Source organism: Mixophyes fleayi, chromosome 9 (genome assembly GCF_038048845.1).
Source record: "Mixophyes fleayi isolate aMixFle1 chromosome 9, aMixFle1.hap1, whole genome shotgun sequence".
Taxonomy (NCBI): Eukaryota; Metazoa; Chordata; class Amphibia; order Anura; family Limnodynastidae; genus Mixophyes; species Mixophyes fleayi.
This window is the reverse complement of record NC_134410.1, coordinates 128,241,774-128,263,403: the sequence shown is the minus strand read 5'-3', so window position 1 is coordinate 128,263,403 and position 21,630 is coordinate 128,241,774. Positions and strand designations below refer to the sequence as shown.

At 42.2% G+C, this 21,630-nt stretch overlaps 2 protein-coding genes across 6 annotated transcripts in view; one reads left to right on the top strand and one right to left on the bottom strand.

Annotated features, from left to right (window-relative positions):
* Positions 1-434: 434 nt before the first annotated feature.
* Positions 435-16,682, bottom strand: FBXW2 (F-box and WD repeat domain containing 2). 3 transcript variants are annotated; one of them, XM_075185699.1, is made up of 8 exons: positions 16,664-16,682; positions 11,278-11,337; positions 9,508-10,016; positions 6,018-6,212; positions 4,711-4,844; positions 4,474-4,560; positions 2,480-2,649; positions 435-1,417 (listed from the first exon to the last, which is right to left on the bottom strand). In XM_075185699.1, the coding sequence occupies exons 3-8, from the start codon at positions 9,995-9,997 to the stop codon at positions 1,129-1,131; spliced, it is 1,365 nt and encodes a 454-aa protein (XP_075041800.1). In that variant the 5' UTR covers positions 9,998-10,016; positions 11,278-11,337; positions 16,664-16,682; the 3' UTR covers positions 435-1,128. The 3 variants fall into 3 exon arrangements, with proteins under 3 accessions (XP_075041800.1, XP_075041798.1, XP_075041797.1); XM_075185697.1 differs by lacking the exon at positions 16,664-16,682 and adding an exon at positions 13,736-13,837 and having other exon boundaries at positions 9,508-10,052; XM_075185696.1 differs by lacking the exon at positions 16,664-16,682 and adding an exon at positions 13,736-13,837.
* A 50-nt stretch (positions 16,683-16,732) lies between these two features.
* Positions 16,733-21,630, top strand: part of SLC2A8 (solute carrier family 2 member 8) — a 192,879-nt gene continuing 187,981 nt past the window's right edge. For all 3 annotated transcript variants that reach the window (XM_075185695.1, XM_075185694.1, XM_075185693.1), the window contains exons 1-3: positions 16,733-16,926; positions 17,782-17,865; positions 18,994-19,156. In XM_075185695.1, coding sequence (XP_075041796.1) covers positions 17,786-17,865; positions 18,994-19,156 — 243 coding nt within the window. In that variant the 5' untranslated portion in view covers positions 16,733-16,926; positions 17,782-17,785. The remainder of the gene's footprint in view (positions 16,927-17,781; positions 17,866-18,993; positions 19,157-21,630) is intronic.

Genomic DNA, 21,630 nt, shown 5'->3' with positions numbered 1-21,630 from the left:
ACACAGATTTTAAGTTCCAGTGGGGTAGGGACTGATGTGAATGATTCCTTTGAACAGCGCTGCATAATATGATTGGCACTATATAAATAATAATTAACCGCGCCATGCTCGTTAACGGCCAAAAAGCAGCAACACGGCCAAATAACAAAACTATGCTGGTTACATATTAAAAAGAAAAATAAACACAATAAATCATGACTAATACATACTAGCGATACAGGTCACACAGCACAAGGTGAATGACTGGGCAGAGTGGAAAAGAAGTACAAGCCGATGTAAGCGTTGGCCGGACAAAAGACCGGATCGGCATGACTCACTGCGGTTCAGGCTGCGCTCGTGAGAAGAGCCGCAATGTAGGACACTACTCATTTCAGTTGCAAACCAAACATAAAAACAAGTATGTAGAGGGAAAGAAACGCACACACACAAAAAAGTTTATGATAATAAAGTGTAATCAGAGTGCGTTAAGCTTTTTATTGTGACAGGAGCGGAGAGAGAGGGAATGTGGCTTATTCTCCTTCCATAAGTGTACAGGTGACCACCTTAGACCAGTCTTGCACGATTGCTCGTGGCTGGAGAAACGTCCCACCGCTCCTTCTACGGGGAATCGTTGAAGTGCTCTCGTTATAACAAGCCGAAGGGCGATGTCGGATCCGCTCTACTGTGGCATCTACGAGGATGAGTCCACATTATAGATAAACTAGCAAATTGTTAGAACTAAGTCTTTGTATTAAAATAGATTACATGTATAAACACTATTAAAGACTGAAATATATATAGTACAAATGGATTGTTGCAATATGGAGTGATTCTTTTTTTTCCCCTTAGAAATTATTCTTTTAAAACAAGCCCGTAGAAAGTATTGCGGCCGAACAGTAAGGAAGAATCGCGAACATAATTGATTTGAAGAATGTAAAAATCCACCCGGTGAAATGCTCCTTGCATGCATATCGGTACGGTGTCCTGAAAAAGCTATTTCCTCCCAAAAAAATAAAAATAACAAAAATATGATTGTGCACTGCATTATGGGAAACTTTGGTTCATGCACATTATGCTCTGAAAGTGTTTGCTGATACGTCAGTCCCAATTGTCCTGTTAAAAAGATCCGGCGCTCACGTTTCCGCGGGCTCAGCCGTTTTCCTTCCACAATACCAAATGAATACTGTGGTCCGGCATACTAGTGGCGAAGACCAGGCCAATGTCATTCACGCCGTCCAGGCCGTTCAACCAATCGATTTCTCCGGCCAAAAAGCTGGAGCCCCTCTTGGACTTCCTGTACTCGGGGAGGGGCCAGCGGCTGACCACTTTCTCTGTCCGTAAGTCCATGATGTAAAGGTGATGGTTGTCAAACAAGAGGGCGAAAATGTCCCCAAAGCCTAACAAGGAGAGGCTCGTGGAGTCTGGCGTTTTTATAATTCTGCGGGAAAGAAAATAAATCAAAACGATTAAAAATAAAAAATGCAATAATAAGGTAATCAGTCCTCTTTATATGCCTCGTTGCCACCAAGCATGGCATCTGCACAAAAGTACTTTCAATTATAAGGTTCTCTCTCTCCCCCTCATCTAGCAATATGGCACCAAAAGCAGGAACAGAAGCTGGAGCAGCAGAATGTCAGAGCAGCCTCCTGCGCGTTTAGGAGGTAAAGAATTATACAGCTTTCTGAGCCATTGGGATCAAGATCTGCCGAAGGGTCGACATATTGTAAGTGAGTTAATTGACTTTTATATCTTGGAACTGTTTAAATAACATCTATCTACCAGGATACCAGACAAAGGGCATCTAGAAGTGGATATAAGTGCTTAAAACGATAGCCCCTTTATACTGTAATAAACGGTATAAAGGTACATGTAATGACAGAAATTTGTACAATATTGTAACACCCAGGTACCTGGATAAAAGAGATGAATCGCATCAAAGTTGTTTATGGACATTCTCATTGTGTTTAGTACAAATCTGTTCAAAGTGTTAAAAAAAACATTTCTTTTGTTTTAAGTACAAAGTTGCTCTTTTTGCAATTCAGCATGTATTTTTGATGAAATATTGAATACCTTATGGTACTGCACATTGAGTTGATGTTTAATATAAAATTTTTACCTTACATGTTTCATATATAGACCACTAATACTACATCACAAGGTGTGCTAGGTTACTTCTCTATACTTATCTATCTCTAACAGTTTAGAGGACGGGATTAACCTTAAAATCCCCAGACAGCAGCACCAACACTCCAAGAACACTTACAGAGGCAGCGTGGTTTAGCAACCGTTCCAATAGCGCCACCCTGTGTTTAAAGCTGGCATTATAATGAGGGAGCTGTGTGTTTGGTAAGGAGTTCAACTTTCATGGTGGAAACCCATCATACAGTTTGGAGTCTCCAAGTCTGAGAAAATCACTTAAACACTGTTCCGAGACGAGCCGCAGGCTTATAAAACAAGGTTCACAACGAAGGTCCCAGACATTATAACAAAGTATAATTACCGCAGGATGTCATAGCTTGCAAAGTCCCACTGATAAAGTCCTAAGGCTGAACTGCAGACTATGTATTTGCCATCGAAGTGTAGCCGCGGCTGCAGGGTTATGCTGCGATCGTCCGACACGTACAGAGTCTTCAGACATTTACAGTTAATCTCTCTGCCGATGGGCCAAATCTGCAACGCAGGGAGGAAATAGAGATCTGTGTAATAATGGACCTGCTATAGTACATATATTAAAGTAAACCAGCTTCCGCTTTAAATTCAATTTGACTAAATCCCTTACTAATAAACAGTACTTTGCTGCAGCCCCTGCACATTGCTGTATTTAGTTGTAGGTAGCCAGGATCTCTGCGCTCACTCTGTAGTATGCCTGATCTCAATTATAAGATCAGGCACAGCCCCCGGCTTTACACAAGCACTGAAAACAAGGGAGGGTACTACTGTGGGTAAGGAAAGGGTTTTGGTAAACTTGATTTTCTAAAGTGGAAACCCATTCTCCGGGGGTGAGGACAAGCGGCCGCCTTGCGCTGGGGCAGTTTGAGAAGGAGAAGCCTTCAGACAAGACTTTGAATAGATCCAACTAGGATTGTTTCATGGGTCTATCGCAGGCGGGTCTCTACAGAATTCCTGGGCTTGTGCTCAACGCCGGATCTGCCACTAATCCCGGAAACAAGAGACGGTGCCAACTCGCCTCTCCCGGCACATGATTGGGCTCAATATATCTATGATTGTTATTTACCCTACAAACGAAACAAGACTGTAGCTTTCTGACCACACACAGCTGTAACTGGTAATCTCCCGCAATATACTTTTGATCGTCTCTCTATTCTCTCAGAAGCTGCTCACTGATTTCTCTGAAAGTACCCAATGCCCTGTGCTACTTATCTACTGCTATAAATGTCACCCTCCTTCACTTGTTAAGCTGGGTACACACTACAGGTAAACTGATAAATGAGCATTTGGTAAGATATCGCAGTAGTGTTTACGCTCCCACGATCATGTATTATCGTAGAGAAGCACATCGTATGGTTTGATTTGGCTTTATAAACCGACTAATAATCATGAACAGCGATGGAACGATGTCGGGCAAATGATGTGGCAGTGTGTACGGACTCACCGCCAGCAGCGTAGGCAGATATCTGTACAGTGTACAGAGTCAGGATCTACTGAGCAGATGGTTATGAGAGATGAAGATCACAGATATGAAGGTAAATCGTGTAGGTGTGTACACAGGAATCTGCTGCTCATCGGGACTTTCAGTTGTTAGTGAAATTGTTACAGAAATGGCATCAGCAGTAATTTCCTGTAGCCTGTACCTGGCTTTACTCATTTCCTTCTCTCCTACTATTATCCCTGTATCTGTCCCCACTTTTCCAAATTGGTTACCAGAGCTGTCCTGACCTTATAAACAGACTGACTCAATGGTGTTCGTCTGGATGAATTAATTTATTTGATTGATTAATGCTGAAGAAGAAGAAAACCACTAGAGCTTTGTGTAAACATTGCGGCTGCACTCTGCGGACACAGGTAATGCTTATTGCCACATAGAAGATAATTTATTTCCCACAACATATTGATAAATATATATATATATATATATATATATATATATATATATATAAATAAGAAAAATGGAGGAGGAGGCGCACAATAGTGTAGTATATTTGTATAATATTGGGATCACAATATTATACAAATATACTACACTATTGTGCGCCTCCTCCTCCATTTTTCTTTTATAGGTTATTTCCATGCTACACCGCTTGGTATAGAGGATTGGCAGCCGCCTGCACATGGGAAGTGTCTATTGAGAAGAATATAGACTTTATACTGGACTATTGGTGATTTGTTACAAGCGCCAATTGTTGTATCTTGTAATTTTAAAATATATATATATATATATATATATACACACATACACACACACACACACACACACAAAATGCATCATATTGTTTACTAGTCTAAGAAACGTATATGATATGGATGGAATAATACCTTAATTTCATACTTATCGGCACTCAGTAGGATGTAGTCCCCAGGACTGTGCATGACAGATTTCACCTCACATTTCTGCAAAACGACCTGGAAACAAACACACACAGTGAAACCTTCTTAGAGCGTTAAGAAAATAAAACCCCTCTATTACTTTAGCTCACAGTATTTAATATCTTAGAAACAGGCAATTCTTGATCCCCTGGTCGTTGGGACTACAACTCCCAGCATGATACCCACCTTTGTGACCCACTCAGTGTGGCCGGTGAGTGTATTCAGGCACGATCCTGAGGATAAGGCCCAGATTTTCACAGTGTTATCGGCGGAGCCACTGACCAGTACATCCAGGTCATCGTTATAGTCCACACTGAACACTGACAAAGGGAAATAGGATGTTACTGAGTGTGTCCCAATCATACACTGCAGGACATTCAGATCTACAGAATAACATATATACTCTGGAGTATTTACAGGAGTGTTCCCTATAAGGGGCGTGATTAGGGATGGGTCCAATAAAGATTAAATGATCCCTTAAGACTTGAGCATATAAAATGACTGATACTGAGTTTTACTGGAGACCTCAGTTTGCACCACAGTGCCAGCTCCATGGATAAATCACTATTTATCCTACTGTCCTAGGCATTAGATTATAAGGTGCACAGGCCAGGGCAACGATGCCTGACAAAACCCTGCCCCCTCCAGCCTGACTCCCATCTCCGGCTGTGAGTTGGCAACTTGGAAGTCTACCTAACTAGGTGCTGTTGTGTTGGATATTGCCCATTGTTTCCGTTATTGGGAAGCTTCATACGCTTATCTAACGGAAGAATTTAGGGTACATTTATATTTGTATTCTGTGTATTGTTTTGCTGTTTACCAACTGTCCTGTGACATATTCCCTGATCCAACACCTGGAACAAGAGTTCAAATGCGGACGTCATATGTGTATCTGGGGCTAACACTGCAAGGCACAGGTGGGTGACAAGGCCGGGTATACCACAACGTGCATACACTGCAGATGGAGCAGGCTTTATTGAAGAGTTTAGCTTGAATAGCCCCAATTACAGCGTTTCTTCCAGTCTTCTAGTGCAGGTTAGAAAACACACCAAACATCATCAGCTATTTATATAGCGCCACTAATTCTGCAGCGCTGTACAGAGAACTCACTCACATCAGTCCCTGTCCCATTGGAGCTTACAGTCTAAATTCCCTAACACACACACACAGACACACACACACAGACAGACAGAGACTAGGGTCAATTTGATAGCAGGCAGTTAACCTTCTAATATGTTTATGGAGTGTGGGAGAAAACCTGAGCACCTGGAGGAAACCCACGCAAACACGGGGAGAACATACAAACTCCACACATGGTCAGGAACCAAACTCACGTCCCCAGTGCAGTGAGGCAGAAGTGCTAACCACTGAGCCACCTACATCTAACTGTATCTTTTGTACTTTCTATGCTCGTCAGTCCTGAGACGCTGGTAGCACAGTTATGACTATAGGGATATTAACGGACTGAAGCGGAAGTGAGAACTACCTCTCACCTGCCCCTGTGTGACCCCGGAAGTGCTGCGTTCGGGCCCCCGAGCTCCAATCCCAGCAGGCCATGGTGTTATCGAAGGAGCCAGTTATCAGCTTTTGTTCATCAAAGGTCACAGCAGCACACGTGTGTGTCTGGATTCCATAGATGCACTGGCCCGTGCTCACATCCCACAACTTGGCAGACAAGTCATCGGAACCTGCATGACATACAGACAGAGCATGATGAAGAAAAACACGCACACGCTACCCACTGTTACGTATGTTGTTACAAAACTCGTTATACACAGTGAAAGCGAGGGGGCGGCAGATAATTAGTTTGACACTCGTCATAAGACACGTTACATATCGCAGTGAGGTCCTATCCTTAAAGCGCGAGTAACATTTTTCAGAACTCTGTTAGAATGAACGCTTATTTGATTTTCAATACCACTTACAATCTCATGCGTTACGGTGAAGGCTTTTGGAAATTGTACCAGTAGAAAATGTCTGAAATGACATTACAGAGGCGCCCCTGGCTACCCACACCCCAAAACATTAGCAAAGTGTTCTAGAGCACACTGCTATCAGAGCCATAATGTACCACACCGGCTTATGAATGCACAGGCAGAGGAACACATACTCTCTGCGTTATACTGCTTCCATAATAAATGTAGATATTCCCTCCTGGCACAGGATGACCAGGATGTGAGCGAGTGTGACTGGGGGTTCGGTGTACAGGTGATAGAGCAGAGATACTGAGTACTGATAATAGTAAGGTATTACATACCACATTATTACATGGGAGTAATGTTTGGGTTATGAAGACTCGGCTATAGAGAACACAAACAATGATCCCCAAAACAATATCACTCCCTCATCAATCGGAGGGCGAAAATAAATATACAGTGAAAGCTTTCACAACTAATCCCAGAATATCTGGAATCCTTGGGATATCAAGTGCTCGATTTCAGTCTCATGAGCAATTCCAAACTGATTTCAGTCTATACCTATAACATTTACCACTGAAACAATCTGCTAAGTTGTCACCTATCTGTGCCCTGAGCCAGTCTTATCTAGTAGACTGTATATAGAATTTACCGGTCCTAAATTAGTCATGGCCAGTCCTTCCGGCAGTCATCTGGTTTAGGCAGATGAAATACGATGACGTTGAGTATGTAACTAGGCAGAGGCGACAGGAGCATTGTGCAGGTAAGATACACAATACTAGACAGTGCATTTAGAAAAATGTTTAAGATAGGATAGGGAGGCCATATTTGCAAAACAGACAAAAAAAAAACCTTCATGAATGTTAAAATCATCGCAATTTGCCATTATGCTGAATGAACAATATAATGCCACACTCCTCTCTGCATAGAAATACCCCATAAAATGTTAGGATACATTTTAGTCCACAGGAAACAATGTAGAGAACACTGTCTGCAGCCATCCGCTGAATACTGACAAAGGTTATCTTACATTGTTATTATTATCATCATTTATTTGTTAGGCGCCACAAGGTGTCCGCAGCGCCGTACAGAGTACAAACAGTAAACCATACAGGGTTAAACAGTACAGAACAGTAAACACAAAGTACCAGTGCTTCAGAAACTCCAGGACAGATAAATGGAGTAAGGACGGAGCAGAAGAACAGGTGTGGAGACACGAGGGAAGAAGTGCCCTGCTCAAACGAGCTTACATCCTAAGGGAGGGTGGACGAAACAGACACAAGAGGGAGCGGTGATACCAGGGGAGAGAGGGAAGAGCGAGCAGAGTAGGTGAGGGATTAGGTGGATGGTTGGTAGGCTTTAAGGAACAGGTGAGTTTTAAGTGCTCTTTTGAAGGAGCACAGCTTGGGAGCGAGACGGATGGAGCGAGGGAGGTCATTCCAGTGTAGGGGGGCAGCTCGGGAGAAGTCTTGGATTCTGGAGTGGGAAGTGGTAATGAGAGTGGAAGAGAGGCGACGGTCAGTGGCAGAGCGCACGGAGCGGGCAGGAGTGTGAATGGTTCCTACAATGAGATCTTACAATACATACAGAACTTCTGCATTTATTTTGTGTTGTTAGGAATACAAGGTGCTATGTATAACAAAAAAAAACCTCGTCCGTGATATTCTGTGCACCTCTAGTTTGATAAACAAACTGATATATTACTGCATTGTGCAATGAGGTATTACCCCCAACTTTTACAAATATAAGAACATTCCTATCACACTTCCATTACATACTTTTATACCGAAGAAATATCCAGTCATTCACTCCCACTGTAAACACCCGGTGTTATAACTATTCTTATCTGACTCACTGGCTAATATCAGAATAACGTTATTTACCAGCTGTGTTCATATCAGGTAAGCCCTTCTTCATGTCGCTTTCAGTTCAGGGTTTAACAAAAGAATTAAATGAATTAAGGAGACTTCGTTAACACCAACAGGAGAAGTATCGCTTCAAAAATGTCAGCACATCACAACATTTCTCTAGTGCAGACCTGCGCTCCATTAAAAAAATCGCCACGTGTACCGACATACAGAGTCCACTGACTGCCCCAAACAGCCACAAGGACCAGAATCTCACCAGAACTATTTAAATATTGCAGAAAAACACCAATGTTAATGATAAAGGTCCCATTAAACATCACTCCGATGACCTCCATGATGGGGCCTTCCAGCCTCTGCCCGCTGTGAGCACTAAACACTCGCTGTCTCCATGTAACAAATACAAGAGCCGCCTAGTCTTACAGGACAATCTGTGTCTTTTATATACTGTGACAGGATGGACCGCCTATGCCACCCTGTCTATTGTTGCTGGGAACCGGCTGGGCTTACATTGCCACCGTTCCCTTTCGTTATCCGAAATGCGCCCTCTTGCCGCAGTAGGAGGGGCTTACAATGCTGCGACCACTGAGCTCCTTCTATGGCACTCAGAACCACGTTCCTTCTGGGTAACTGACGCTGCTAGCGTTCCTCGTTGCTGATGTACCTGGGCTGGTACTCCTGACCTCTTACTATGGATCAGGGTTGCTGTGGATTGATCCCCCCTGGCCTATCACACTAACCAGAGCTGCTGGGTAGCAGGCAGAGCGGTGGTACCTTCAAAAGCTTGGGTCCAAACCTCAGACAGCCGGAGAACTAATTAGATTTAGGGTCTAATCTGCAGGTCACAGGATTACAGCAATATTGAAGATGTTTTCAAGCAGGTCTTGAAGCAAGATGTTTATTTGCTCTCACTGGTTAAATATCCCAGGGATCAGGTCAGTTGAAATCAGAAGAATACATTACATGCTCAAACAGCTCACCTTTTATACCGTTGTGACATAACTCCTAGCAGAGGTAAGCCAGCCCCTTGGACCTAACTAACAATTTCCTATCTCACAATATACACAATATAAAAAATAAGTGCACATGCAATTATATAAATAAGCGCCCTGCGCTATGTCCTTTAAATAAATTTATACCAAAAGTTAGTTATCAGTGATCCAGTCACATATAATATTTTATATTCTATAGACGTTACGTACCTGTACAGAGGAGGCCGTCCTTATAGTAAAGTGCGTAAACCCTGGCGCTGTGCCCGATGAGCGTTGCCGTCTGGAAGGCCTCGTGGTCCGTCAGCTGCTTCATGCGCAGCACGGCCTTTAAGTAGACTTTCTTCCAGTGTATGGTGTCCTGCACAGCATCGTCTATCTGCCAGCCCAAGCTCCTGCAGGCCCCCTGCCACACCTCCGTGCAGGCACTAATCACCTTGTTCCACTGCTTGGACACCAGGCAGCATGTGAGTAACGTCTGGGGGTCCAGCCATTTCAGCAGGTAGAAGCTGAGCTCCAGCGGGAGAAGTTTGAGGAAGTCTCTCTTAAGCAGGGTCTCCAAATTATTGGAGAGGTGTCGCAGCTGAACCGCTCCGCTCAGGCTGATCAAGTGATCCAGGGTCTCATTTTTCTGCAAGTCCGTCAGGGTGAAGAAGGACGCCGAAAGGGTTTCAAGCCATGTCTCAAATTCCTTCTTCTCCATAAGGTTCCAGAAGCACCAGCTGTTGCACAGAGGACAAAGGGCTTACAGTCATTTCCTGCAACCGCAAAGTGCACATAATCTACAATAAGATCAGGGACGGCAATGCCAATAACACTAATTAGAAGATGTTATATTTGAACAAATTTTTTAAAAATGAAGACTCAATTCTTGGAAATAATTATGACTAACATTGAATTAGACCTCTCAAGAGGAATTAAAATCGTCTTAATGAATAGTATATCTAAACCAATGTTTATATTGCCATAAGTTTTGAAAGGGCTTAAAGCCCAATTCCACCTTGATTTAATTGTGGGTTACCGCCGGCTTACAATTGATACTGCACTGATTGACAAGTAGCCATGATGTAGCGCTACATCTGTCTCGTGTGATGTCATCAGGCCAGGACGTGGCAAGAGCTAGGGAATAACACAGCGCCACACTGCACACCGACCCACACATCGGGCCCTCCTTATAGAAGCTGGTTTCACCAGGGACTCCCCAGGTTCCTTCAATTCAACTGGGGGATTAATCTTTACAATAGTTTTAAAAATGTGACGTTAGCCTTTAAGCTAAGCAGCCCCTCCATAATGCATGCTAGGCAGACAATATTTGCAGCAAACTTATAGCAAATATATGATCCCTTTAACTTGAAAAAAAAAACCCCATCTGAAAACAGATCAGTACTACACAAATCCCAGGAACTAGCAGACAATGTACCTAAATATAACAGCTGGTGCCTAAACTGTGGGAAACTTTTCTATCAATCGATGGACACACATCTACATCAGCTTCCTAACAAATCCCTGTGTCCTAAATCATCGATTAGTTGCTGAATTCTGAACTGTTCTGTCCATCCCTACATTATACTGTGTATAACATATCCTAGATGTATCTTACAGGACAGGAATAGTATTACACAAACCTACCATAAGTCAAGCATTGATACATATATAAAGTCTGCTTTCTACTCATGAACATTGCGCACCTCTTCTGCTGGCCAGGAGGGGGCAGTAATTTTCCCACGTTTCCTCTTATGAATTGATGTGCAGACGACACTTCAGACTTATAAATAAGGCATATTTGAGCTTCATTTTGGCATCACCCGCTTTTGACAACACAAAGTAAACTTTAGCCCCAGCATTGCCAACAAGGATAAACATCCAAATGCTACTATAAGCAGAGCACAGTTTAAATAAAAATCTTCCATTGTTTGGGGAGTATAAACCTGTATATGGAAGGGACACAGCAATTATATCCATCTATTTATATAGTAAACATACCAGAACAGTTACATTTCCATTACTCTCCTGGCTGCTGGGTCAGTATTCTATAAGTTGCACCTGGGAAGAATAAGAGACAAAGGTGTAATAAATATATAAATATCATCACCATTTATTTATATAGCACCACTAATTCCGCAGCGCTGTACAGAGAACGCGCTCACATCAGTCCCTGCCCCATTGGTGCTTACAGTCTAAATTCCCTAATATAGACACACACACACAGACAGACAGACTATGGTCAATTTGTTAGCAGCCAATAAACTGGAGGACCACACAATTTAAATTAGAACATACCGGTATGTAAGGTACAAAGCGGGACTGGCCATTTCAAGGGACATTATTATCTTAAAGACATGAGCTTTACCATTAGTGACAGCGTATTCTTTGAACAGTAATATATATATATATATATTGGGCAGCACAGTGGCCTAGTGGTTAGCACTTCTGCCTCACAGCACTGGGGTCATGAGTTCGATTCCCGAGCATTGCCTTATCTGTGTGGAGTTTGTATGTTCTCCCTGTGTTTGCGTGGGTTTCCTCCGGGTGCTCCGGTTTCCTCCCACACTCCAAAAACATACTGGTAGGTTAATTGGCTGCTATCAAAATTGACCCTAGTCTCCCTCTCTGTCTGTCTGTGTCTGTGTGTGAGTGTGTGTCTATATTAGGGAATTTAGACTGTAAGCTCCAATGGGGCAGGGACTGATGTGAATGAGTTCTCTGTACAGCGCTGCGGAATTAGTGGCGCTATATAAATAAATGATGATATATATATATATATATATATATATATATATATAGGATTGAGAGACATTTGTGAATGTGTTTCCGTTCTGCTCACTTATGTATAGCCTCTAGTTTATTATTAAACCTAATTAAATTGCAGTCACTATGGCAGAGAAACGCATACGGTTGTTACAGTATCTGTTGCTGTGGTTAACATGGTATCGTTCATTCACTGATGCTTACAAGTGTTGGAGTGTTATTTAGAGGTGCCCCCTTATCTCCGTTTACATTTGTGCTTGCCACTGACCAGTTAGCAGAAAATAAGATTGTCAAACGATATACGGGGTGCTGCCCTTCATGACATGCAGCATAAAGTTTGCCTGTCTGCAAACGATATACTGCTTTTTGTCACGAGCCCTGAAACCTCTTTACTGTCCCTCCCTCTCACCCTCACAGAATACTCAGCAGCCTCTTGTACAGACTAAACACAACCAAATCAGAGGTGCTGCCAATTAATGTACCCACAGGTTTGCTAAACAAGCTTAAAGAGAAGTTTTTATATGCTTAGCAAGACACTTATCTGAGTTATTTGGGTATTCATATTCCAGTTAAGAATGATTAAATATAAACAACAAATTACATACACTTATTGACTGCATGGTCCAAGTTTACGAAGGATTACATGACCTATGAAATATCCTGGTTGGGCCGAATAGCGGGCATAAAAATTATGCTGTTACGCACCGTACCTCTTCAGGACAATCCCACGGCTACTTTGATTAATAAGTTTTATTCTGTAATGACAGCCTTTATTTGGAAAAATGAAAAAGCGCTCTTAGCTAGGGAGCGCATGTCCCTCCGCAAATCGGATGGTGGACTTGTTTTTCCCATTTTGGCATATTACTAATTGACCTGTTTACTAAACCAAGCAAAAGATTGGCTTGCAACTGACCGGCTGAAGATGTGGGTTAGTCTAGAATACAATATGAATTAGTCTTTTTAATACACATGAGAGGATATAATACAGTGGATATAATACATGAGATAATGTAATATAGTGGCTTTAATATACATGATAATATAATATATGGGGTATAATAAAAGAGATGATATAATATGGGGGATATAATACATGAGAGGATATAATATGGGCGATATAATACATGAGAGGATATAATATGGGGGATATAATACATGAGAGGATATAATATATGGTAAATAATACATGAGGGGATATAATATATGGGATATAATACATGAGGGGATATAATATATGGGATATAATACATGAGGGGATATAATATATGGGATATAATACATGAGGGGATATAATATATGGGATATAATACATGAGAGGATATAATATATGGGATATAATACATGAGGATATAATATATGGGATATAATACATGAGGATATAATATATGGGATATAATACATGAGAGGATATAATATATGGGATATGATACATGAGAGGATATAGTATAGTGGATATGATACATGAGAGGATATAATATATATAATATAGTGGATATAACACATAGGATATGATATAATATAATATAGTAACAATCCAGCTCTGTGGCCTCGGCTCCCTTATGGGTGACAACCACCGGGCCTATAGGATTACAGGGGCCCTGGGTGACACATGAACTACCCCTCCACCAGTTGGCTGTTAGACACTGTGTGCAGGAACAGCCCCCGACCGGCAGCCTCCAGTCCCAGCTTTTACCTCACTCCCCGCGGGCTCTCTCTCCACACAGCCGCCATACTGATCTCCCGCCCGCTCCGCCCTCAGCCTCTGCCTCAGGTCAGACCAGAGCAGTCACCACTGCCGGCATCATCGATGTCCGCATACAGCTTACCCAGTCTGGACGCCGCTGGTCGGTAATCTACTATTCACGTCTGTCCCGAACCCTGGACATAAGGCAGATTCTTTTACTTCCAGTGCCGCCATATTTGTTATGGGCAAGGCTTAATTGTCACTAAGCTGTCACTTATCTGTTGCCAGGAGTCACATAGATATCTGTATATATCTGATACAACACATGAGTCAAATATATATATATATATATATATATATATATATATATATATATATATATATATATTTTATATATCTTTATACTACTATTATCTGATACAACACAGGGGTAACATATATATCTATATACATCATTATCTGATAAAACACAGAAGCTCCAATGGGGCAGGGACTAATGCGAATAATTAAATATTCACTGAACAGTGCTATGTAATATAATGGCGCCATATGAATAACTGTTAATAAATAAATGTAGCTCTGGTATCGTGATAGCGATTGGCACAAGAAAGTGATGGGGAACAGACAATGCTGGTAGCACTAGGCGAGTGCTGATAGAAAAACACATAGGCCGGAATCAAAATCAGAATAAAAGTTAAAAGACCAGCAGCACAGATGCAAAATGGTAAAACAAGTCAGAAGGTCAGGGTCACCAGCAATAAAACATAGTCCAGCTAACCAGGTCGGGACACAGTAATACATTAGAAATGCTCAGACACCGGAGATACAGAAAATGTTACTCAAGCAATGGGGTCACTTAAATAGGTCCGCTGACATCACAAGCATGCACAGTACACGTGATCCGTATGGTGACCTGGTTCAGATTGTCTCGGGCAGGTGACAATCTCCATTCCTGCTTTCTTTATATACAGCTCTAAAAGAGTAATCTATATGCTCCAATACCCATGTGGACTTGCTTGTATTGGCCAAACTATCTGCGCTACACGGCTTCATATCAACGAGCACAAGTTGTTCCTCTGAACTTTTATGGGAGAAGAAGAGAAAAAGATTCTTACAGCAGCGACGAGAAAGGACAACAACATGGCAGAGAGAGGACTACTGCTAGACACTTCCATACATCAGGATTCTGACCTTAAATGATTCTACAGGAAGGTAACAACGGACATAGGTCCTGTCCTGGGGATTTATACATTGAACCAGGGGGTGACGATTATTATTTCTCCTGTTATCTATAAAAGTATATTCTAACTTGTTACCCTTCCTGCTTTCCCTACCTTAATATTTCCCCTGACTTTCCTGAGTATGTGTGTTCTGCTTGACTTTTTCCTGCTATGACTTAATGGCAGGGCGGAACGGTACAATGGTACAATGCTGGGCCTGAGCAAAATTTGGGTAGGGGCTGTTCTCAGCTCCCGGGGTCTCCACACTGCTCTCAGTTGAGCAGAGTGCGGTGCCTCCTGTGAGCATACACAGACAGACAAGAACTCTGCTCGGCTCTTTCGAGAGCCGTGTGGGGGTGATGGGGGGGAGGAGGCATTTTGCTGTGCAAGTGGCATCGGTTCACTGCTGCTTGATGAATGGGACATAGCTCTCAACTTTCCCACCGCGGGGCAAAGCTGGCCGAGTGTGGCATAGAGGGACTGACCCCTTAAATTGGGGCAGTTGGGAGGACTATGTTAGTCTTCTGTTTTTGTCAGGTGAATTCTAAATGATACTGTCCCTCCCCTGTGTCTACAGAGCCACTCAGCAGTGGGCATCATTGCCCAATGGAGGACTGGTGGCGATGGGGCAAATCGCATTGTCATGCCTCCCCACCCCCCTCATTTGCCCTTTGTTATCTCCCGTCCCGGATCTCTAACTTCTATGCATGTATGGTTAAGAAATTACTTAGCCACTTAATTAAGGACTTTCCAATCTCTATTAATATGATAATAAACCACGTAAGGTTGCTGGAGAGCCCTGGAAAATGGAAACAACCCTCAAAAAATAGTAGGATGACTTGGAATTCACCGGACAACTTCAGAAGGGCTTCCAAATGTCAGAATATTCTATCGTTAACCAGTTTGGCTAGTAATTGAGAACTCCATAGATGGAGCTATTCACGGGGTGACTGGGAACATCATACATTTTCATTTGGTACCATTGTAAACTTTTATTCTATCACATGGGCCAGTGTTATGTCCACTCTGTTGTTGGTGTTTGGTGGATTGAAAGAAATTAAACTTGACTGTAGTATAAAATGAGGCTTGACAAAAGCATCTCTACCCAGAAACATTGCTTTCCCTTGTGTTCACTTTGATTAAATGAATGAATGCACCAGTTAGCTGTGGCATATCTGTGTTACTCCGATCACCATGACATAAACACCCATGTTACCATCTGATACTAGTATCGGCCACTACAATCACCAGCAGATCATGTTTTCTCAGTTCAATTCTAGAATTTTCTTTTGGCATTTTAAAATACTAATTTTCCAAAAATGTATAAAGCCCAGAAAATTAAGAAACAAAAGATGCGAAAGGCATAGAAAATTGTTATTGTTGGTCAATAGTAGTAAAACATGGAAATTACCAAAAACAAACCTGTAAAACCTGGAAATAATGTGGTATGTATTTATATTATTATTATTATTATTATTATTATTATTATTATTATTATTATTATTATTAAGACTGGAGTTGTGTTGTCACCATTTAGACCACTTAAAGTGCATCATTAACAACAGTGCTTAATTAGGTTGTTAATAATGCTGCAGACCAGTGTAGTAATATTTACATAGGTTTATTATGCACTAAAATGCTACTAACAAAGTCTGGGTGAGAATTGTAATACTGGTAATGTCCTGTAACAGTTCTAAAGAGAGGTAACATTTCTTACTTATAGTGTCTCCTTTGCTGTCCAGTCATTTCTGCTGCTGACCTCCATGTTTCCTGAGTCCGCATGTATTGTGATCTAATATAGCAGCCTCAACAAAATGGCTCCAGTAAGGCAGACATATCGCAGCATATTATCGTTTTAGAATTCCAAAGATGACGTAGGGAGTGTGCGTCAGGTGATCATGTCAGCTGACCGGTGATTACCTGTCATGTGACCAGCGGATGCCCCTAGCACAGAAGAGGAGAGAGAGCCGGGAGCTGGGGGTGAGTCACGTGATGCGGCTGTAATATAGTAATATATTATATTATTATGTACTATACTATGTTCTTATGTACTATACTATGTTATTATATACTGTACTGTATGTCTGTGTGCAATGTTACCAGTATGTGACAGATATTTCCCAGGGCACTTTGAGTGGACCTCAGTGCAGGAAAGTCCACATAGTTACATGTACCTGGAACATAATTCTAGTGTCGTACTTGTGCATTATAAATGATGTTATGTAATATTTACTTACAGTGAATAAGAGCCGGCAGTGAGAATGACATCTAATATACAGAATAAGATAAACTGTATTAGGGAGGTATGAAAAATAGAGCCATTTACAGGGACAAAATCCTGGGACTGTCCCTGGAAATTAGGGCCACCTGCAAATATGTGTCACTGTGAACCTCTATATAGTACATGTATTAGACTGCATGGTGATAAGCATGTCTGCGGCTCGGTGCTCTGTCTGTTATATGCATGTATTATGTGCCCGTTACTTGCATGTATTATATTCCCATTTTCGGATGTTTCATTCTGCAGTCTCTGTGTCACCTCTGCAATTTACATGATAAATCCCAAATATTTGTACAGGAATTCATTGAGGAATCAATGCTCTGTAGACGTATATTGGACATGTTTATACACCGCATGCTGCCACGTGGACACATGTTTTTATACCATATGCTGATGTGTGCACACGTGATTATTTGCCACAGGCTGCTTTGTGCACATGTGACTACATGCCACATGCTGCGTTGTGCACACGTGTTTATATGCCGCAGGCTGCGTTGTGCACACGTGTTTACATGCCACAGGTTTACATTTTCCTTGTGTGATGTCTCTTTCAGGATAATGGATTCGGATGTTTTCGAGCCTCTTCTGGATCCCTCCAGATCTCAGGACACTGAGAGTCAGCACCACAGATATCTGAGGTAAATTCTGAGATATTGAGATAAATTTGACATAATGTTCTTGAATAATGTTTGTATCCTGTGATTCCACGGCTTCTGTTGGCAGAGCATTTACACTGTAACAGACCGCTAGATTGTCATGTACTGTCATATGCCTGTTCACTAAGGGCCAATAATAATGGCCCGATAATACAGCCCGTCTGTCTCTGCTGTCTCTGATTAATACCTCCTGACAGGAGATCTGGAAAACATGGAATGCTGAGCGCAGCTTTAATAATAGGCAATATATTACATTATATGTAAGCCACATATTTTTATACTGATCCTAGAAACACCTTTTGTGTGTGTGTGTGTGTGTGTGTATATATATATATATATATATATATATATATATATATATATATATATACTTAGTGGCATCTGTGTGTGTGTGGAAAAAATAAAACCGAGCTGCAGCGCCACCTGCTGGGCAGAGTTATACACTGACCTACTAAATTCTTAGTGTGTGTGGGAAAAAAATTTCAGAAAGGGCTGAAATTTGGTAGGGCTCAAACTCATTTTCGTGAGGTAATTTTACCTCATGAACACACATGTGTAGAGGTGTGTGTGTGTGTGTGTGTGTGTGTGTGTGTGTGTAAAAAACTATTTTCTCAGAAAGGGCTCATCCAAATGACCTGAAATTTGGTATACTGACATTATTTGACAAAAAAATTAGAATAGTCAAGTCAGTTAACTTCCATCATCCCCCCTTCCCCCCCGTGGGAGGGGTAGTAAAGGCTAAATTTACGAGTTGAGGGGTCAAACTCATTTTTGTGAGGTAATTTTACCTCATGAACACACATTAAAAAGGCCGCTTGCGTCGGGAAGTAACGCTCTTCCCTTGAGGAGGCCTGGGCTAGGTCCAAATGCATGACAAGAACCTTTTTAAGACCTTAAGTAGCTTGATCTGACTAGAATGCATGAGTATCATGCACGGGTTAACTTGTATGTATGTATGTGTATGTGTGTGTGTATATATATATATATATATAATTATTTCTTCTGTGATTCCATAACTTTACCAGTCCGGTGATTTGTGTTGAAACCGGGGCAGTTAATAGTATTTTGTTTTCACCAGCGAGCGATTGTTTTTCTCCCTCCATCCTGCAGCAAAGTTCAGAACAGGAACCTCTACTTGGTGACATTTGCTGCAGTTTTGGGACCCCTGAGTTTCGGCTTCGTCCTGGGGTACAGCTCTCCGGCCATCTCGAATCTAAAGAACGCGGATGACCCTCGTCTAGTGTTGGATAAGGAGACGGCGTCATGGTTCGGGGTAGGTCTCTTGCACTATTTCCTGTCATGGTTTTTAGAGCTTTGCACCTGTACGTTGCAGGATCCGTCCGCTGAATGAGAGCAGACGGGTATTTCTGCAATATTCTTGCAGGACGTTAGCGCTGGGCGGCATTGGCTGGTCTCTGGAGATGTATCTGGGTAACTACGCAGTGCGGTAATTCTTCTGTGAGCTGTCAAAATACTCCCAGACCCCCTCACATTTACAAATGATCTAGATTATGTTCAAATACGGCATCCTCTAACCTCCAAATTCAACGGAGACTGATCTCGCCAAAGACGCTTATTAAATTCACTTAGTGGTAAAGTTTACCCAGTTTAGTGGACACCTCCGTCCCCAATTATGTCCCCCAAATATGTACACTATCAGGTCCCCTCTCTATGACACTCAATATTACCCTGATCCACCCCAAAACACCCACGCTCCCCCTGAATCTCATCTCTGTTTATTTCTGTCATCACTCAGACGTGATCCGGCATATAGGATAATTCAACTCTGGGCAAAGTTCGCCCTTTGGGGGTAAAACATGGGATGTTGTTAAAACTGTTGCACAGAACACTTTGCAAAACCAACACTGCAGAAAATAAAAGGGTCACAATAATGAGATACCAAACTGGCGCTGACAGTGATTATAAATTTCTACCAGTTAGTGCCCAGAATTTGTTCTACAATAGGTCACACCTGGCTCTTATGGTGCAAGCGCGACTTACCTTTAAATGTCACACTATAGCTCCGCCCCTTTTTAATCTCAACCCTGCCTCCTTTTCACATCGAGGAGCAGAGGGTACCTGCGTCTACAGGAATATTGTCCTGAGCGCCATTATTCAAAGTATCTTATTAATAAATGACTGCCAGTGCCGATGTGTCTTGTTCTCTCTCATTCCTTACATATCCTTTAGATATAAATATCCTCCTTACTGCTCGTAGAGTTTGTTTGAGAAGGTCTCAAGGCGAGGAGGGACCCCAAAATAAAAAAAAGAAAAGCAAAAAAAAAAAAAACCTTTCCATACCATGAGAGATGTTCTGTGCTGGATTCTGTCCTCCACAGTGACTTCCTGTTTAGGTTTAATAGAACTTTGCTGAATAGACATTTCTCTGCCTCCCAATGTACAACGCTGACTGTGGATTAACCCTGCTGGTGCTGGACCGATAAGAGCAGTCCGTGTTATAACTGCTTCTTGTCATATTGTGGGTGAAGGGGCAGAGAAATGGGAAGTGGGAATTTGTTTATTTATCATATCCTGATGGTAATCAGCAATTGAAGTAAAGGGTCAGGGGATATTTGCTGTCTCAGTAAAGTTCCTGTTTTCTATCTACATTTGTTTCACTTACAGAATGTTAACTTGTTACCTATAAACCCATCTTAGCCACGATCATTTGGCCCAAACATTTATTTACAAAGTATTTTTTACTGGAAGAAGTAACTTATTGTTTTCAATTAAGTAGGGGATAGATCATATACTGATGTGACCCAGTTACAGACAGAAGGCATTAAATATTCTAATTATCGACTGTGGTTATAGAACGTGATAGAGGTTCTGTAAGATCTCAGACAGGTGGCAGATTTACTGTAGGTTGTTCCAGAAATGGGGAGTCCGGTAGGATAAGGCAGAGTGTCCAGATTGCTTATTCAATTAATTATTAACAGTTATTTATATAGCACTTGCTTATTATGCAGAGCTGCACAGTGAATATTTAATCATTCGCATCAGTTCCTGCCGCAGTGGAGCTTGCACTCTATATTCTCTACCATAAAGAAACACACACTAGGGTTGATTTTGTCAGAAACCAGTTAAATTTTCCTCATCCTTCAAAAGCGCCCTTGTCTCGCCCATTCTTAAAAGAAACGAGTCTTGACCCCACCACCTTGTCCAACTACCGCCCCATCTCACTCCTCCCTTTCGCTTCGAAATTACTTGAGCGGCTTGTCTACAGCCGCCTCGTCAACTACCTCTCTGACAACTCCCTCATTGATCTTCTCCAAACTGGTGTCTGCCCCCTTCACTCCGCAGAAACTGCCCGGACTGAAGTCACTAATTATCTCTTTTCTGCCAAATCTAAAGGCCACTACTCTCGTATCACCCTCTTGGGCCTATCTGCAGCCTTCAACATGGTTGATCACCTGCTTCTGCTGTATACCCTTCGCCCCATTGGCTTGTCCGACACCGTCCTCTCGCGGTTCACCTCCTACCTCTCTAACTGCTCTTTCTCTGTTTCTCCTCCTCCCCGTCTTCCCCACTTCCCGTTGGAGTCCCTCAGGGCTCCGTCCTTGGCCCTCTGCTCTTTTCCTTGTACATCTCTTCACTGGGTGATCTTATCAGCTCCTTCGTCCTCCAGTACCACCTTTATGAGGATTACACCCAAATCTACCTGTCTCCTCCTGACCTCTCCCCATTCCTCCACTCTCGGGTGTCCTGCTGCCTCTCTGCCATCTCCTCCTGGTTGTCCCAACATAT